General features: G+C 42.5%; 1 protein-coding gene across 5 annotated transcripts; it reads left to right on the plus strand.

Moving 5' to 3' along the window:
- The first annotated feature begins 72 nt into the window (after window positions 1-72).
- tom1l2b (target of myb1 like 2 membrane trafficking protein b) lies at window positions 73-12,713 on the plus strand. Of its 5 annotated transcripts, none has more exons than XM_079292836.1 (15): window positions 73-153; window positions 573-657; window positions 1,284-1,362; window positions 1,621-1,770; window positions 2,729-2,863; window positions 4,084-4,230; window positions 4,776-4,892; window positions 5,012-5,145; window positions 5,313-5,364; window positions 7,235-7,406; window positions 8,082-8,208; window positions 8,295-8,370; window positions 9,161-9,220; window positions 9,875-9,911; window positions 10,057-12,713. In XM_079292836.1, the coding sequence occupies exons 1-15, from the start codon at window positions 102-104 to the stop codon at window positions 10,203-10,205; spliced, it is 1,572 nt and encodes a 523-aa protein (XP_079148962.1). In that variant the 5' UTR covers window positions 73-101; the 3' UTR covers window positions 10,206-12,713. The 5 variants fall into 5 exon arrangements, 3 of the variants coding, with proteins under 3 accessions (XP_079148962.1, XP_079148963.1, XP_079148964.1); XM_079292837.1 differs by having other exon boundaries at window positions 7,238-7,406; XR_013772935.1 differs by lacking the exon at window positions 9,161-9,220 and having other exon boundaries at window positions 8,303-8,370; window positions 10,057-10,122.
- The last annotated feature ends 3,978 nt before the right edge of the window (window positions 12,714-16,691 follow it).

The following is a 16,691-nucleotide window of genomic DNA, read 5'->3' on the forward strand; positions in this document are numbered from 1 at the left end:
TTATGGGCCAATCACGTTGCTGTGTAGGCGGGACCTTTAGGACGTTTCCTCATGTTTAATCGTCATCAACCCATGGACTGACTTGTTTGTTGTCGAGCAAGATGGAGTTCCTTTTGGGAAATCCTTACAGTACCCCAGTGGGGCATTGCATTGGTATGTAACCAGATGTTTAGGAAGCGACACCTTGTGACGTTAGCTGTGTATGTCCTGTGAAATGCATCAATGTTGTGCGATGGGTCATTTACGTGCTCGCTACCTTTAGCATGCTAACGTGTCTGAATGAGTTCTCTACAGCTGGACCGTTAGCCGCCTAGCTAAGTGGTAGTTGCGGTAACATCCCTTGTCACTTTGATAGCAGTACGTTTAACAAACTAAATGTCTGTTTTCTGTCGTTGTCAATCAGCTAAATATATATGAGATATCTTATTAAAGGGTGACTGATACACTGACTGATAGAAGCTAACGTTAACAGTCGGCTAGCTGCCAGACATCGTCTTATTATTGGTCTGCTGTCCTTTACTCAGACGTCTCTTTTCGCTTATTTTCTTAACTGAATACTTGTGTGTTTCCAGAGAGAGCCACCGATGGCTCTCTGCAAAATGAGGACTGGACTCTTAACATGGAAATATGTGACCTAATCAATGAAACGGAGGATGGGTGAGTACCGAGGGTGGAAAAAAAACAATGAATATCCTCATCTGTTATTGATTAACCCTCTTATATGCACTGGCTTTAGATAATGCATTACTGGAGCAGGATATTTTATCAGAGTCAATCTTTTCCCTTTTTTCTTTACCTATGTCATACTAAGAGAAGACGCCCAGCTCTGGCTGTGTAAGGTGGATTTATGCAAGGCCTCGTTGCTTATCTCATTCCTCCATTAACCTTGCACTGTATGTTTAAGCCGGTGTGTGGCGTCCAGGTCTTGTTTGTTCAGCGGGTTGTAAACTGTCTAACCCAGGGCAGTGTGCTGTGTATCAGCGGTAAAAATAGGTCTGACGGAACATTTTTCTCCCCTCTGGGGAATGTAAGGGGTGTTATACACAAACTGCTGTGAGGCTGATTTGATCTGTTACTGGTGGTCAAAGAATTGAAAAGTTAATCATTACTGCCTTCGAGTTAAGCATCCACTTTGTTCATGCAGAGATGTGAAAAGTCAAAGAATCATTGGCGTGTACCTGTGCCTGGTATTCAGCTTTATGCAGGTGTGTCCATCATTCTGCCATTCAAAATGCCCCTTAAAGACTATGCTATCCTTGTGTGCTTAATGTGTGTGTGTGCAGGCCAAAGGATGCGATCAGAGCAGTGAAGAAGAGGCTGAATGGCAACAGGAACTATAGGGAAGTGATGTTGACTTTAACGGTGAGTTAAAAGTGGAACGCAGCTACACTGTATTTACAAGCTACAGTTATTCATGTAGTCTCGTCCTTCTACTGTCACAATCAGACGACTAAGTGTGAAATGAAGTGTTATTGTGTTCTTTTCTGTCGCTTAATGTAATATGTATAATCTGCACTTCACAGATAATTTAAAACATGCCCATCTACATGTGGGTTTCAAAACTTAGGATGCCTATAACAGGATTCATAGTGACGGTGATTTCTTCTCTGCATCCATCAGGTCCTGGAGACGGGTGTGAAGAACTGCGGCCATCGTTTCCATGCTATGGTCACTAGCAGGGACTTTGTTGATGGCGTGCTCGTTAAAATCATCTCCCCTAAAAACAACCCGCCCACAATCGTTCAAGACAAAGTACTTGCCCTGATTCAGGTAAGAGAATTGGGGAAATTGCTTGCACGTTAGCATCGTCGGTGCACGCCATTCGCATTAAAGTTATTAAGTCTTTACATTTTCTTTGTTAATGCCACAGTACATCAATGTGACAGAAAGCTGGTGTTTCGGATTTGGGTTTCCGGTGTCGGTGTTTAGTAAAGTATGTGTCGTACTTTACGGTCCAAAAGGTGTCCTGTCATCCCCGGGCAGAGCCTCGGGTAAAGTGCAGTGTCTCCAGGGCTTCAGCCAGGAGCAGCTCTCGTTACCTGTCACAGCTCGGGTAGCGCTGCCAGACCCATGTGGGCGGCTCTTATTTCCGCCACTGAAACCATGTGATTCCACTTTACAACATGGATCCTCGATGGGGAAGGGATCCATTGTTGCTTGTTTGTCTAGTCATTCGGCGGGCCAGCTGGGAAAACGGTGTGGGAAAATGTTTCGAGCAGCACTCCCTTTACACAACGGCGAGAGTATTGTTGGCGAGATGTGTAACACCCGGCTAAGCTGCAGACTGCGGTTGTGTTGAGCAGCGCCCGAACCACCTGTTTCAACTCTGTGGTCAGTGTACCTTTTGTGGAAGTGAGCATTGTGTGCACAGTTAATAGTCCTGACAACGCTAAAGCAATTCTAAGTTGATATATTCCAAGAGCCAAACTCTTAGCAGCCTCGGTCAGAGTCCTTGTGCACTTGTTTTTGAGCAGTTGCAATGGATTATGACCCGGTTTAGCTATTCCCACTGGTGAGAGAAAAGAAGCCATGGAGCTTCGTGGTTTACTGACTGAATGTATTCAAGGCAGACAAACAGAAATGATCAGAGAGCAGGCCTCTTTCACATTCTCACATCCCTTGCTTTGTGTGCTGTGTCAGCCCTCCCTTTCCCCATTTTTTGTCTATTCAGTCTCCCTCTCATTCCGTTGAACTCGTTTAACTCTTTTCTCCCCCTTCCCTTCTCCAGGCATGGGCTGATGCGTTCAGGAGCAGTCCGGACCTCACGGGTGTGGTCCAAGTCTATGAGGAGCTAAAGAGGAAAGGCATCGAGTTCCCCATGTCGGAGCTGGAGACCCTGTCACCTATACACACACCTCAGCGGGTAGGAGGCGTCAGACTAAGTAGGGCTGCAAAAAAAAATCACATTTTGTTCTAAAATAACTAGTGCTGGGCAAGTTAACGCGTTGTTATTATCGCGTTAACGCATTAATTAATTAACGCCGACAATTATTTTGAAAGTCCGTTTCTCACTGATGAATGGAGACTACTGGACATCGCTGCGGTAAAGTCAGCAGACACTCAGAACTCCGTGGTCAACTCAGCAGACACTTACATGTTAGTGCGCCTGTATGCTGAAATTCACGGTAAACGCATTTAAACGGCACAGATCGGGAGCGAGCGAAGGACTTTGAAAGTTAGCAGAAAGATTAACGTGAGACAACATCCGGTTTCTTCAGACAAACATCCGGTTTTCAGAATAAGATGCCAACAAAGTATGAATTATATTCACATTAAGTATAAAATGTGCTGCATCTCGTGAGTTAAAGGGAAAATACACCTAAATTGTGCGTAAAGTGTCTTTATTCTTTGATCGCTGGGTAAACCATCATCACCTCTGAGTTACAGCATTATATTGATGAACAGTAGAGCTGCATTCACATGCTCCGACTGTCATGAAGACACACAGTTAGCTGAAACGTGCTGAAACATGCTATTCCTGTTGCACAGCAGTGGAACGTTTCACATACAGTCACACACTGAGCACAGACAGTGAAGAGATAGAACTGCTGCTGTGTAAAGGGAACACTGCTGTTAAAAAGCACCTGATTTGTTTAAAGTGTTTGCAAACCAAATGTTGTTGTCCTTTTGTTCAGATAGCAGTACTTTCAAATAAAAGTGCACAATACACTACTTTTGAATTCATTGTTGAACTTTGCCATAACAATGTGATTAATCGCGATTCATTGCAAAAAATACATGCGATTTAAAAAAAAAAAAAAAAAAGAAAGAAAAAAAAAAAAATTGTAATCGTTGCCCAGCACTAAAAATAACACGTAGGTACCAACTATTCGAATATTTGTTATCTATTTTATTCCTGTTGCTCGCTTAGAAAGCACCACAATGGATGAATAACGGCTGGATTGTGACGTTGGATAGGCTTAGGGTCATACCAACTTGCTGTTCTTTGTTTTTTTTAAACTATTTTTATTGCTAATATATTTGCGAATTTAGAATATGTGTTGGCAGCCCTAATGCTGAGCAGCTTAAATGTGTACATATACAGTATAATAATACAGTATATCTTTTCTCTGTTGCTTCTAGTTTGCTTCTGCTCCAGAGGGCGACTCCACCCTACATAAGTTCAGCGTCCCTCCTCAGCCCACGCCACAGGCTGTCCCACCAGCCTACACCGCCCCTCAGGTCCCCAACATTCTCGCCTCTGGATCCGTCAATCCTACACCTGAACAGGTACAGAGCTACTCCCATAAACACAGTGAGGCTAAACGGCTGGTTCACCTTTGTACTCGCCCTGTAGCGACCTGACAGACTCCTACAGATTCTGGTTTCTTCTTTTGGTCAGTGTTGAGTTTGACTTTGTTAAGCTTGTACTCACACTACGACCATTTGGAGTGGCAGCAACTGGATGTTTCAACAGTTGTTCAATCATTACTTGTAGCTAGCTATTTCAATTGTTCATTATTTTTGAGCTAACGTTAAGTATTTCAACTGTTTACGTGTAACTTTTAGCTATCTGTTTCAAATTCTCTGCTCCTTTGCTGTGTAGTCTAACTTTCAATTACAACACATGGTGTATCAGTTTTGTTACAATGGACTCAGGATGATTGGCAGCTTATGTGTTATGTTCATCAATTAAAGGTCCGCATCATATCATTTGCATTTTTTTAATTTACCCCCGGTCTGGATTCACTGTCCTACGCGATACTATTTGCTTCAAATTTGATAATTCTTAATAATATACTCACTGTAGATGAATTCAACTCTATGACACACAGATTTGCCGGCTGCACAGTGAGCTGGACGTTGTTCGTGGAAACACTAAAGTGATGTCGGAGATGTTGACTGAGATGGTCCCAGGACAGGAGGAAGCTTCAGACTATGAGTTGCTACAGGCAAGGGGGGGGGGGGGTGTGTGTGCAAATATAGAATACAACTAGTTGAGGATGCATGTACAAAGCATTAAGAACAGTAACCTGAGGCCACTATTTAATAGCCGTGTGTGTGTGTTTAGGAGCTGAACAGGACTTGTAGAGCCATGCAGCAGAGGATAGTGGAGCTCATCTCCTGTGTTGCCAATGAGACAGTGACTGAGGAGCTGCTCCATGTCAACGATGACCTCAATAACATTTTCCTACGCTACGAAAGGTCAGAATGCACAGAAAAAAAAAAATGAAGGTTCATACAAAAAAGTATGCATATCGAAACACGTCTTTTCTCCAACATCATTGTATGTTTGCACAGATCTGGTGCGGTAAACACTGAGATTTGTTGTTGTTTGCTTCCATGTTGTCCTTCCTTGATGGTGGCCTTAGGTATGAGAGGTTTAGGTCTGGGAGGTCCTCAGCTCACAGTGTCAACAATGGGGTGAGTCAGCAGTTGGTAACTAATGTTCGGATCCGATACCGTTGAAAGCTCTGAGCTACTTCTTCTGTGTCGTCTTTTTGCGCATGTTTTCTCACCCTCTGATGTCGGCACCTTTCAGTGTCAGCAATGTGGACTTGCATGTCAAGTGCTGTTATCCGTCAGGGATTTACCAGATTTACATGCCTCATTAAATGTAAATCCAATAAAGACATGCATGCGTTTCCTTTCATTATAAAATGCAAAGCAAACATCACATTTTTTTTTTAAATATTCATTTTGAATATTCTGTCTACAGTCAGCGCAGGCCTGTTGCATTTAAGTCCAGTCCAGCAGGGGGACACATTGACTGTGACAACACAGGAGTCGATGCACAGCACAGTCATTGCATGTCGGTACGGGGGTTGTGATGATTGCGTGTAGAGATCCACTAGTGTTGTCCATGCCAGAATGAAAAACAACCACGAGTCCAGTCAGAGCTGTGGAGCAGTGGTTTATGCCCAAAAAGGTGCTTTAGGATTCATCAGCCAAGAGACCAGACGGCCAGTTGCAGCATCGGATACGAGTCATTTTTTAATATCACTTTTATATGCCTGTTTTTTTTAACTTTTATCGAACACAGAAGCCTCACTTTTGTGCTTCTATTTGTCATGCTTTGTCACAGCTGTACTGAAATACATGCCTGCCTTGCAATATTCCCTCAACTTCATGTTCTATATAATATATGCTTTCAGTAGGAGTCTCTCTGTCTTCATGCCTTTTTTTCCCTCCGTTTTCCTCTCGTTTCCATCTCATCTCTGTATGTACCGATTCATATTTTCTTAGTTATACAACAAAAAACCAACTTGGACCAAAAACATTGCCAGGAATCTGATGAAAAGCATGGGGGCAAGGCTACTTTGTTGGAACATGCTTACCCCTTCATTGGGTTTCCAGTTAATCAGGCATGCTATATCTTCCACAGATATCATGTCACTACAGTGTGTCCCTGCACAGGCATGTTAATGGTATTCACTGTCTCTTCCTTTCTGTTCTTTTCTGTTCTTCTGTTTCTGTGGCTAGCTGAGACAGGCAAGTATGAAAATATTGTCCCTAAATGACCAGCCTCACCCCACAGCGACTCTTGAAACATGGCTAGATGTAATATGGGCCTCCACCTCTACCAGTATCTGTCACCCCCATATGGCATGTTTGACTTTGCAGCCCCCCCCCAACAGCCAATTAAATGATGAAGCCTGGAGGTAGACTGACAGTGACACGAGGTTTAATATGGCACTAAGTGAATGTGACCCTTGAATCACTGTCATGTTGTGTTTGCATTATCTCAAACAGTCAGGGTTTGGGATTTGTAAAATGGTCTTAATATATGAACTCCTCCAGAGCCCAAATATGGAATACTCCGTCCTCCCTCCCTGCTGTATTCCTACCTTCTTAAGGGGATTGTTTTGTCCGAATGGATAACATCGCTTTTATTGTTATTGACAACACTAACTCCACATAAAAAGCTAAACGTGTCTCTAATCAAGAGCAATATTGCTGTAACCCCCTTAAGAAACAGGTTTTTCAAAAGGTTACTTAATTTCATGCTTATCCTCAGTTACAGACATTTTCATGCTCTCCTGAAGCTAACTCACGTTTTCCAAGGTTGTACTTCTTCTTATCATGAACCATGCCCTCATTTCCTTTTATTTGAACCACAATGTTGTTTTCTTTGCTTTATTCTCGACACATACGCTATGTAACCCTTCCTTTTCCTTCGACTTCCACAAAAAGGATTTGTTTTGTTGCTCATGAGCCAGAAACCCATAAATCCTTCAATTAGCTTTTTCCCCGACACAAAGAGCTGTAGTGTTTCTCATCAGTTCTTCTTCAGCAGGTCTTGAGCGAGGCTACGGAGGACAACCTCATAGACCTCGGCCCAGGCTCCCCAGCAGTGGTCAGCAACATGCAGAACGCAGCCCCGTCCAGCTTGCCTCCCACCATCACAGCCCACGCGGCACGGCCCTCCTCCCCGGCCACCTTGGCCTCCCGCCTGGCCGGCCTTGGTATGTGAGCCCAAACCTCAGTCATCAAGCCCAGCGCTCACTCTGCGATAACGACAATGATGTTTTTCTTCTGCAGCTTTCTGTACTGAACTGTAATCGCATATTGTAGGTTGTGCTTACAATCGCTGCTAAGAGCTGGTTGTGTTTCTGAACATGTCAGACTTTGCTGAAACAAACCAACATAAGGAGCTTTGCAGGCTAGCTGGCTAGCTAGCTAGCTATGTGTTGATGAAGACAAACCAAGTCTCCTCAGGCTGAAAGTGTAGTTTGTATAGAGACTATCTGAAAACGAGAGAGACAACACTTTGGGAAATACTTTCATTTAACCTTCTTACTGATGGTTAGATAGAAGATGGGCAGTTTTAATGCTAAGCTAACTCTTGGCTCTAGTGCCATAGCTAATGCACAGATATCAGAGTGGTTTTGATCTTCCTGTCCAAATCTTGGCAAGAAAGTAAATAAAAGTAATTGAAGCTATTCCTTTAATTACGGCACCAAAACATTTGATTGTAAACTTAATTCAGCCGCCAGCTGATGTTTGCTGGAGGATATTTTCCTTTAGAGGATAGACTCTATTAAACAGTGAAATAGTGCCGATTCCATTTACTTTGTTCAAGCAGTGGAGTTGTGTTTTTATGCGGTTGTCAATCGCGTGTGTTGTTTTTTCCCCTCCAGACGTGGGCGCTGACAGTGTAAGCAGTACTTTGAGCTCTCTGTCGAGCTGTAAGCCTCCTCTTGGCCAGGATGACTTTGATGCGTTTGCTCAGACCAGGACTGGAGCTCTGCCTGAAACACGCAACACGTAAGGAAGCCACATTCATATTTTCAATTCGGCAAAATGAGGGGAAAACGGGATTCTTGAAGCCCATTTTCTACCTCTTGTCTTAGCGCGACAGCAGAAGACGGCAACGCCTCTGAAAGCCTTCCTCCCACTCTGGACGTCCAGCAGCCGACTGCAGGAGCGGTGAGTCTCAGTCACACAGGCCGTTGTGTCCAGTGTGGGCTTTAACAAAATGAGAGAACTACTTTAAACTTCTCTTGGACATTCTTTTTTTTGTCTGTTTGTGATTCTAACCGAGCTTGTAGTTCTAACGGCAATATTTTAAGTAATCAGGCTACGTTTCCAGCTGTTTTGTTTTTGCTCAGTCTCAACATGCTTCTGGTGCATTTTAGTTTTTCCAAGAATCCCAGCTGCTACCCATTCTCTGCTGTTGTTTTTCATGCATTACTAACACAAGACAAAGATTTGATCTTGTCAGCTGTAGTGTGTGCATCTTAACCCTGCTTTCACACTCACTCAGTCAAGGGAATGACTGGCTGTAGCTAACCAGTTTGTTTTATGCGCTCTGTGGGTAAAACGGTGACGTGAAATGATGAACCTGGTGGTTACTGGCCGAAGCGACCTGCTGTGCTGTGAGATATGCCGTTGCCCTCACCGTTCATATTCCGCATCTTCACCCTGCAGCCCCATCTTAATCAGCTTTTGCAAAGTTCTCCGTGTTTGTCGGTGTCTCCTGCATGTCAACGTGACCCATTGTCACGGTCGTCGCTGTGTGTGTGATTTGATCTCCATGTCTTTATTTTTTTCCCCTCACAAAATACATTCTTAAGTTGCATTTGAGTTGACGCTGACGTTCATTTCAGTCATATTTTCTGTTGTGTTTGGGGCGGGATTTGTTTTCTTCTTTCTTTCTTTGCTTTTGTGGCATTGCCGCCCTCCGGCCACCTGTTGCCATCTTGACGCTGCTCCGTAGGGCGTCGGAGGCCAGTCCTCTGTCATGGATGACATAGAGGAGTGGCTGTGTACTGATGTGGTGAGCCCGTCATGATTTTTATTTCTGCCTGCAGTTCTCTCGCTCCCCTTCTCTTTCCTTTTCCACTCTGTTTTTTCTCCTTCAAAGCCAGAAGGTATCGCATTCATTTAACATTACATTTCCTCACTTTTTGGCCAGTCCCACACTGATATCCTCGTTGACTTTAAGTTACTAACGATGTGTTATGGGGACAAACTAACACCACAAAATAGTGTAAAATGAGCATGAAGTTTTGAATGCAGACGCGTGTTGCTGTGTGTGAGATCTTGCTTTCCTACCACTAATGGATGTGCTATAAAGTATCTATAATCTGGTTTTAGATACAACATGTTGACACAGTTTTCCTTTGGGGACATAATTTGAAGTTGAAAAAAGTAATGAATCGCAATATAGGCCTATGTTATCGCAATACTCAGAATATCGCAGTATCGTGATAATATCGTATTGCGGGTCCTCTGGTGATTCCCACCCCGAGTGGTAATGTCAGGTAAGTGGCTTCTTATGTAATAAAACTGGTGAGAGTGGTGTGTGGTGATTTTGGGAACATGCACTGGATCAGAACTGAACTTGGTTTGCGGTGGTTTGCAATAGATTATGTTTCGCAGAGTCAACTCTCAGGTGTGACATTGTTGTCTTTTTGTTTTTTTTCACCAGAAGGGGGATGAAGGTGAAGAAGGTGTGACAAGTGAAGGTAGGTCATCCATCTTTGTTTTTCTCTAATTTCCCATCTGTTGATTTCCCGCTTTGTTACATTTGATCCACTTCTTCTCTCTTCTAACATTCTCTTCCTCCTTTTTGTTTTTCCTTTCTCCTTTCCGACGATCCAACACTTCCAGAGTTCGACAAGTTCCTCGAGGAGAGAGCCAAAGCTGCAGAGATGGTCCCCAGCTTACCGTCGCCCCCCAGTGGCGAGCCGGGTGCAGCGCAGGGAACCCCCAACCGCAAGAAGCCAGACAGGCCGGAGGAAGCTTTGTTCGCCATGTAGACCTGGACCGTCTACCTTTCTGACCTCTGATCCCCCCCATGCCTAAGACCCAAACCAGCCGAGCAGCATCACCCGAGGACAGACTGACCCGACACTAAAATACACCCACCGCCGTTAGGATTCAACACTTCTTCATGACACTACAGATTTGTAAATGCTCTCCTTTATAAAAAGGGACTTATTCATGCGCTCCGTTAATTTCTCACAGGAAAGGGAAAAGCAAACGAATGGCCTGTTGTTGATCGTGCCACCAGACGATAGATCTCACCCACACGATGACCGGCGTCAGAGACTACGAGGCAGCAGCCCGCTTCCTCCTCCTTCTTCATGTGTGAGGAATCTCCCTCCACCTGTTGTGGACTGCAGAGCTTCATGTTGCAGCTAATCCTCAAAAAAAAAGAGTTTTGTAAAAGAGAGTTTGGCTGTCCTTGTCATTATTAGTAGGGAATCAATTTCTTACCCAAAGCCCCTGAAAGCATGCAGTAACACCACCGTTCTTCATCATGTAAGTTTTTACTACGAGCAAGAAACAGAAACGGAAACATTACGGTTGTTATTGCGGCGGAAGTGGCCGTCACATCGCAGTGCTGCACCGCACGTCAGTCCCAGTTGAATTGTAAAACACAAAAGTCCAGTTTATTAGTTGTGTGTGTATTTAAGCTACAGAGAAAGAGATGTTGATTTCATGTAGATTGTTCTGAAAAAGGCTTTATCCTCCAGCTGCTTTGACAATAGGGATGTACCTCACTGGGGTCAGCTGTTTCACAAGAAAAGGGAATCGTATACATCTGATAATCGACAAAAAACTCATTTAAACGGAAGAAGAAGAAGGGAAGAAAGCTTTTGTGATTGGCATAATTGCGCACAACGCCAACTGATGCGTCCTTTTACCCTCTAAATCACATGTTGTATATTTTTCTTTGACAAGTGTAACCGCCGCCGCCGCCGCTGAGATTATTTTGCTGCGATTTTATTCACCTAAACCTGCCGTCTGAACTTTTTGCAGGTAGTTGATTCATCTGCTGTGTAATTATCCCTTTTTATGTAATCTTCTTTTGACTGAGCACGGATGCTCGGTGTCATGAATTTCCACGGGTCGAGTTCACAGGGAGCGGTCTTGTTATTGTGAACAGAATCCCAGAAGCTGCAGAGACGCACACGCTGTCATCGGTGGGTTTTTACTCACTGACTTAGGTTTTAACGCCCCCTTTTGAGTAGATTGTGTTCTGTATCATTTCGGACCAGATTTGTGCTTTTCTTCTGGATGTGGGAGGAAGTTTCTTGCATAATTTGGGTGGTCGGTACACAATCGGGTCCTGTGTTTTGATTTATTTAATATCCAGGGATGTAATGAGGCGGTATCGCACTACAAAAAGCTGTTCCACTTGTGTTTTCTCCCTCGTTTCTTTATGCTGACCTTTCAACATGACATTTGTTTTCAGAAATGAGCCGGCTGCAGACACAGTGCTACAGAACGAGACGTTTTCCCTCTTTTGACGATAATCCATGTTACACAATCACCACGAGTTTAAAACAAGCGTGCACTTTGACAGCCGCGTTACCTTTCGACCTGCACTGTAAATCAGCTGACTCTTAACCCCAGGTGTAATTAAATGAGAACTGTTTGGAAATATTTGAGCTGAAGTGTAGAAATAATTTATTCAGAACTATTTTTTCCGTCTTCAGATCAGTATTTTAAATCGTTTTATTGTGCAAAATAAAAATGGGAAATGTAGAAGGGACAGAATGAGGAGTTGTCGTAACGGTGTGTGTGTTTGTGTGTTTTTGTTAATGAAGTTCAGATTTTCCTTTTTATACATTGCTGCTGGCTAATGTATTCAGTGTTTTATGGTTGTATTGGTTATGTGGATATTCTTGGTTGAATATGTCCGTACAGTAAAAATATGGACATAAAATGAAGAGCGGCCCATCACTGACTCACAGCTGCAAGAGGACCAGTTCTCCCATTTATCTCGTGAAGGATACATATTTAAACAGTTTCACGCTGACGTGTCAGCACATGAAACAGATTAAGGACACTTTCGACAAAGCAGCAACATTGCACATTTTGAAAGGGAAACCTCTCCTTCCGTTTTGGTGTTCAGAGTGTGTGTGTGTGTGTGTGGCAGCTGTTCTGTAGCGCAGAATCCTTTTTATCGCAGTTTGATTGAAGAAGAAGAAAAAGAAGCAGCTTACAGATGTGTGTTTTAAAGAATACATGTTACTATCCTGTTTGATACGCCCAGGATCAAGCTGCTTTGTATCAGTGTGAGCTCCGTCAGTGGTTTGTAACTGAATCGCAGCATTCCCCAGACTTTGCCAGTCATCTCTGTTCTGCAGAGGAACAATGCGTTTCTTTGTCCGTCACTGGATGATGTGAACAGAGATGCCGATAAGCGAGGCTGTGCTTTGTGACTGCTGCTTTCCTGAGTTGCCTCATCTCCCATTTCTCTTTGTGTTGTTTGACTTCTGCATGAACTCTAATAAAACATAAGCAGTGTGTCCGCATCCTTGCAGTTTGTCTTTTATTTGTTGCGGTCTTGTATTTCCTGCAGAATGTAAACGGCTATTTGCTGCACAACAATGTGCTGCCACCACTCCAGCCCTCTCCTTGGCATACCATCCTTTCTCCTGGCTCCTTCAGATGCTAATAGCTGCAGCTGACCTGCAGTAAACCCTTCCGTGGAGGCCCATGGGCCCCACACCAGGGGCCTCCCCATTGGTCCTCTGGAATCACCTCATCCCACAATATGGCCCCACACATTCAGCCTTGGCCACTGGTGCGTTTTCCCGGTCAAAGGAAGGAAAAAAAGAGGCGTGTGTCTGTCGGACAGTAGACTGGAATACACTAGTGCACAGGATCCGTTTGACTCAACATGTGCTGGTTTTCAATTAGACTTTTTAATCGATTTAAACTCTTATTGCACCAAAAGGGATTTCTCTTCAAGAGGTAAATGCTTTTATGTTTTCAAGTTAATCACTGAAAGAAATTAAAAATGTAATGTTTCTTTTTACAAATGTATTCTGTTTTTTTGGCAATTTGACTGAGGCGACATGTGCTGCTTGTTGGTGTACAATGACGTAGTGCTACTGTGTGTAACAACTTGTTACCACTACTGTTGTAAAAAAAAAAAGTATGTGTTGATCGTGAGACGGACAGAAATCAAACCTCAACAATGCTGAATTTGAACAGGTTGCTCATCTCTTGGCGAGCATCACAATAACTAACATTGCATCTGTTGCAGAGGCCCGAGTGTGTGGAGCGGTTGGACTCAAGAATCTGTTCACCAAAGAGTAGAAATATAGAGCATCAGAGACTAATCACACACTTGTGAGTGTTCAAATCGAGAGGAAGAGGATCGTCCTTCCACGTGAACCGTCGATAGAACTCACACTAGACAGCTTTATCGGCCATAAAGCAGCAAAGAGCTACTTCACCACAGCAACCTCTGGATCAACCATCAAGCAAATGTTGGGAGTGAGCGTGGAGACGCTGGCCAGAGCTGTGGTGCATTGTAGTTGCACTGCATGTTATGCTGACACAGTGCAATGGATCTGCTTTGCAACACAGAACTTGATCAAATAACAACTCAACCGTGAGCACCAACAAGCGCGATCAAAGCGTAGTCCGTTATCACACAACTGACATCTGTTACTTGACATGAGAAGTCATCAAAATTGTAAATGCGACTGTTATTTTTAGGGAAATACAAAAAGTATATATATTCTGTGTGTAATGTATTCTAACTACTTTTAGAATAGTACGTATATTGATTTATTTACCGTGTAGAGTGCTGGTGTGAATATTGTGTCAGTAAGTTAGTTGGGGCATTGAATGGCTTTTATTCGATAGTTTGAAGTGGAGAGATGGGGAACGACATCCAACAAAGGTCTCCGACCAGATGATGCGTTTCAGTTGGTGCCGTAACCCAGAGGCCAACAGGGCGCCCGAATCATTTTCATATTTCAAAGAAATATAGACAATCACAAACTGTTTAAATTTCCCCCAAAACTCATCACTTTGATTTTATTATATCACATTTGACAAGTACTCGGTATACAGTACATTATATCTGCTGGAAGGGAATTCAGTGTTTTTTTGTTTTTGACTTTATCACATGTTATTACTTGGCCCTGCCTCCTGTATATCTAAAGATTATTAGTAGAGAGCAACTAAGTAAGTAAGTGCATTCACTAAATACTGTACGTAAGTAAAGCTTTGAGGTACTTGTACTTTACTTGAGTATAATCACTTTTCTGTTTCTTTATACTGCTACCCCACGATGATTCAGAAGCAATATATACTATATTTATTTGCTAATTTTATTTACAAGTTACTTTGCAGAATAAAAATATGACTTTTTTAGGATGTTTTGCTACAAACTATACTATTTTTCGTAACTTTTTCCGACTTACTATACGATGACTTTTTCCACAACATTTTCGACATATGAAAATTTTTTGACATACTATACTGTGACTTTTTATGACTTTTTCCACATACTATACTTCATGACTTTTTTGACACACTATAGTATGTGTTTTTTCATACATTATTTCCACATGCTGTACAATGAAATTCAAGCGTGGTGGTGTTCCGTCAGGAGATGCAGCGACTTAAACCTGTCGCTCTGAAACGGTCATGATGCTGCCGGAACTCTATAGAAGCTGAGTCTGTTGTTGGAATATTGATTCTAACAACCAAACATGAAAAAAACAGACATTTAACAGTTTGTATTTAATGTTTAAAGCTTGCTAACTCTTCCATTGCCAACAAGTGCACGCATATTTTGATGACATCAGCTGTTTATTGAAACATCTCCTTAGTTTCATCTCACTCCTTTACTTCATATGCACAATGACTGCTACTGAACTGATTCACCAACTAAATATGTATCAGTGAGTAGTGCAAAAAATATTAATCTACAAGCTTCTTGCCATTCGGGTTCTTTTAACTTTACTCGTTGAGAATGTGTGTTACGTTAATGCAGGAAGCTAGTTGGAATATTGCTTATAATACTGACCGGTTTGCTCATTGATTTTGAATATTGTCCACTGTAAAGTAATGGAGAAAATGAAGCATCAACCAGTATTTAATTTTCAAATATTTTGAAAATTTAATTTTTTTTTAAATGCATGTAGGTTGCATTGCATGTACATTGCATTTTAATTTTCAAGTTTTAATTAATATTTTGATATTGCCCAGCAGGGAAACTACTTTGAAAATTAAATGTCAAACAGCTTTTCCATTTTCATTTCATATATGGTCATAGAGCACTCATACTAATGAAAATTGGATTATTGCAATTACATTTTTTCTGAAATGCAACACATACACACGAGGAAAAGGCGTGCGCTGTTGTGGAATTGCATTTTTTTCAGGTTGACTCTATCATTTTAATAAAGTCCCCTATGGGCTTCCATAGAAATCCAACAGTAGGTCAAAGGATCTAATCATGACCCTCTAGCGCAAGGACCTTTCCTGAAACTTTTCCACATGTGGAGCGTTGATTAAATGAGAACTGACAAATTTAAACAGATTTCTGGCAGATTTCTGAGTTATATTTTCATTTGAATGTCAAGCCCTTTCTTTTATTCAATTTAATATTTTCCATTTTCTTTGTGGAAAAGCACTTCTGGTATTCCTAGCAGGGACGTCCCTCTAACAGGCAACATGTAAACACGTCCACCAACTGCCATTGATTGACATGCCGTGTTGATTTTCTCATTACCACACACACACACACGCACACACACACACACACACACACACACACACACACACACACAATAATAGCACGTTCCTGCCTTAAAGTGCACCTGCAGATGTGTGCATATCAAAGGCCTCAAGCTATTTCGCTGTTCTTCATCAGCTGGCAGCTCATACTGTCTTTCCAGTGCAGATCATTCATACTCCTTCAACCACAGAGGGAGAAAACACAAAGAAAACAACACACTAATATTTATCTTCGTCCCTATAATCCCCACCACAGCCTCAATCGCTAAACAAACACTCAAGATGAAATGACCTAATTGTGTTTATGATTTACTTTATATTAAACGTCGCAGATCAGTGGTTTCCCAATTTATTTTTACGCGCCATTCTGCTGTTTCTCGCCCTGAGCTGCTCATTTTACCTGCAGCAGCATAATGAAGTCTCAAACTAAATACATTCCCACACGCCTAAACGAGAAATAGTACTGCACATAATCAGGAACAAAGTGTTAGAAGCATTAACTAGGAATGAAACCAAACGGATGAATTTAGAATAGTTATTTAATAGAGGCCATTCATTGGGACAATGTGCCAGTAGCTACAGTTTCATATATTCCCCGACAACATAATATGTGCATTGACTTTTCGGGCCTGACTGGTGCCTTTGCTTTCTCTTTAGCTGCCTGAAAAGACTCCCGTAGCCTCGGAGCACTTTATGCTAAGTTAATTTACCCAAATATATCCGCGGCATCACGGCAGCAGCAGCCCCCG

Source organism: Melanostigma gelatinosum, assembly GCF_949748355.1.
Source record: "Melanostigma gelatinosum genome assembly, chromosome: 21".
NCBI lineage: Eukaryota > Metazoa > Chordata > Actinopteri > Perciformes > Zoarcidae > Melanostigma > Melanostigma gelatinosum.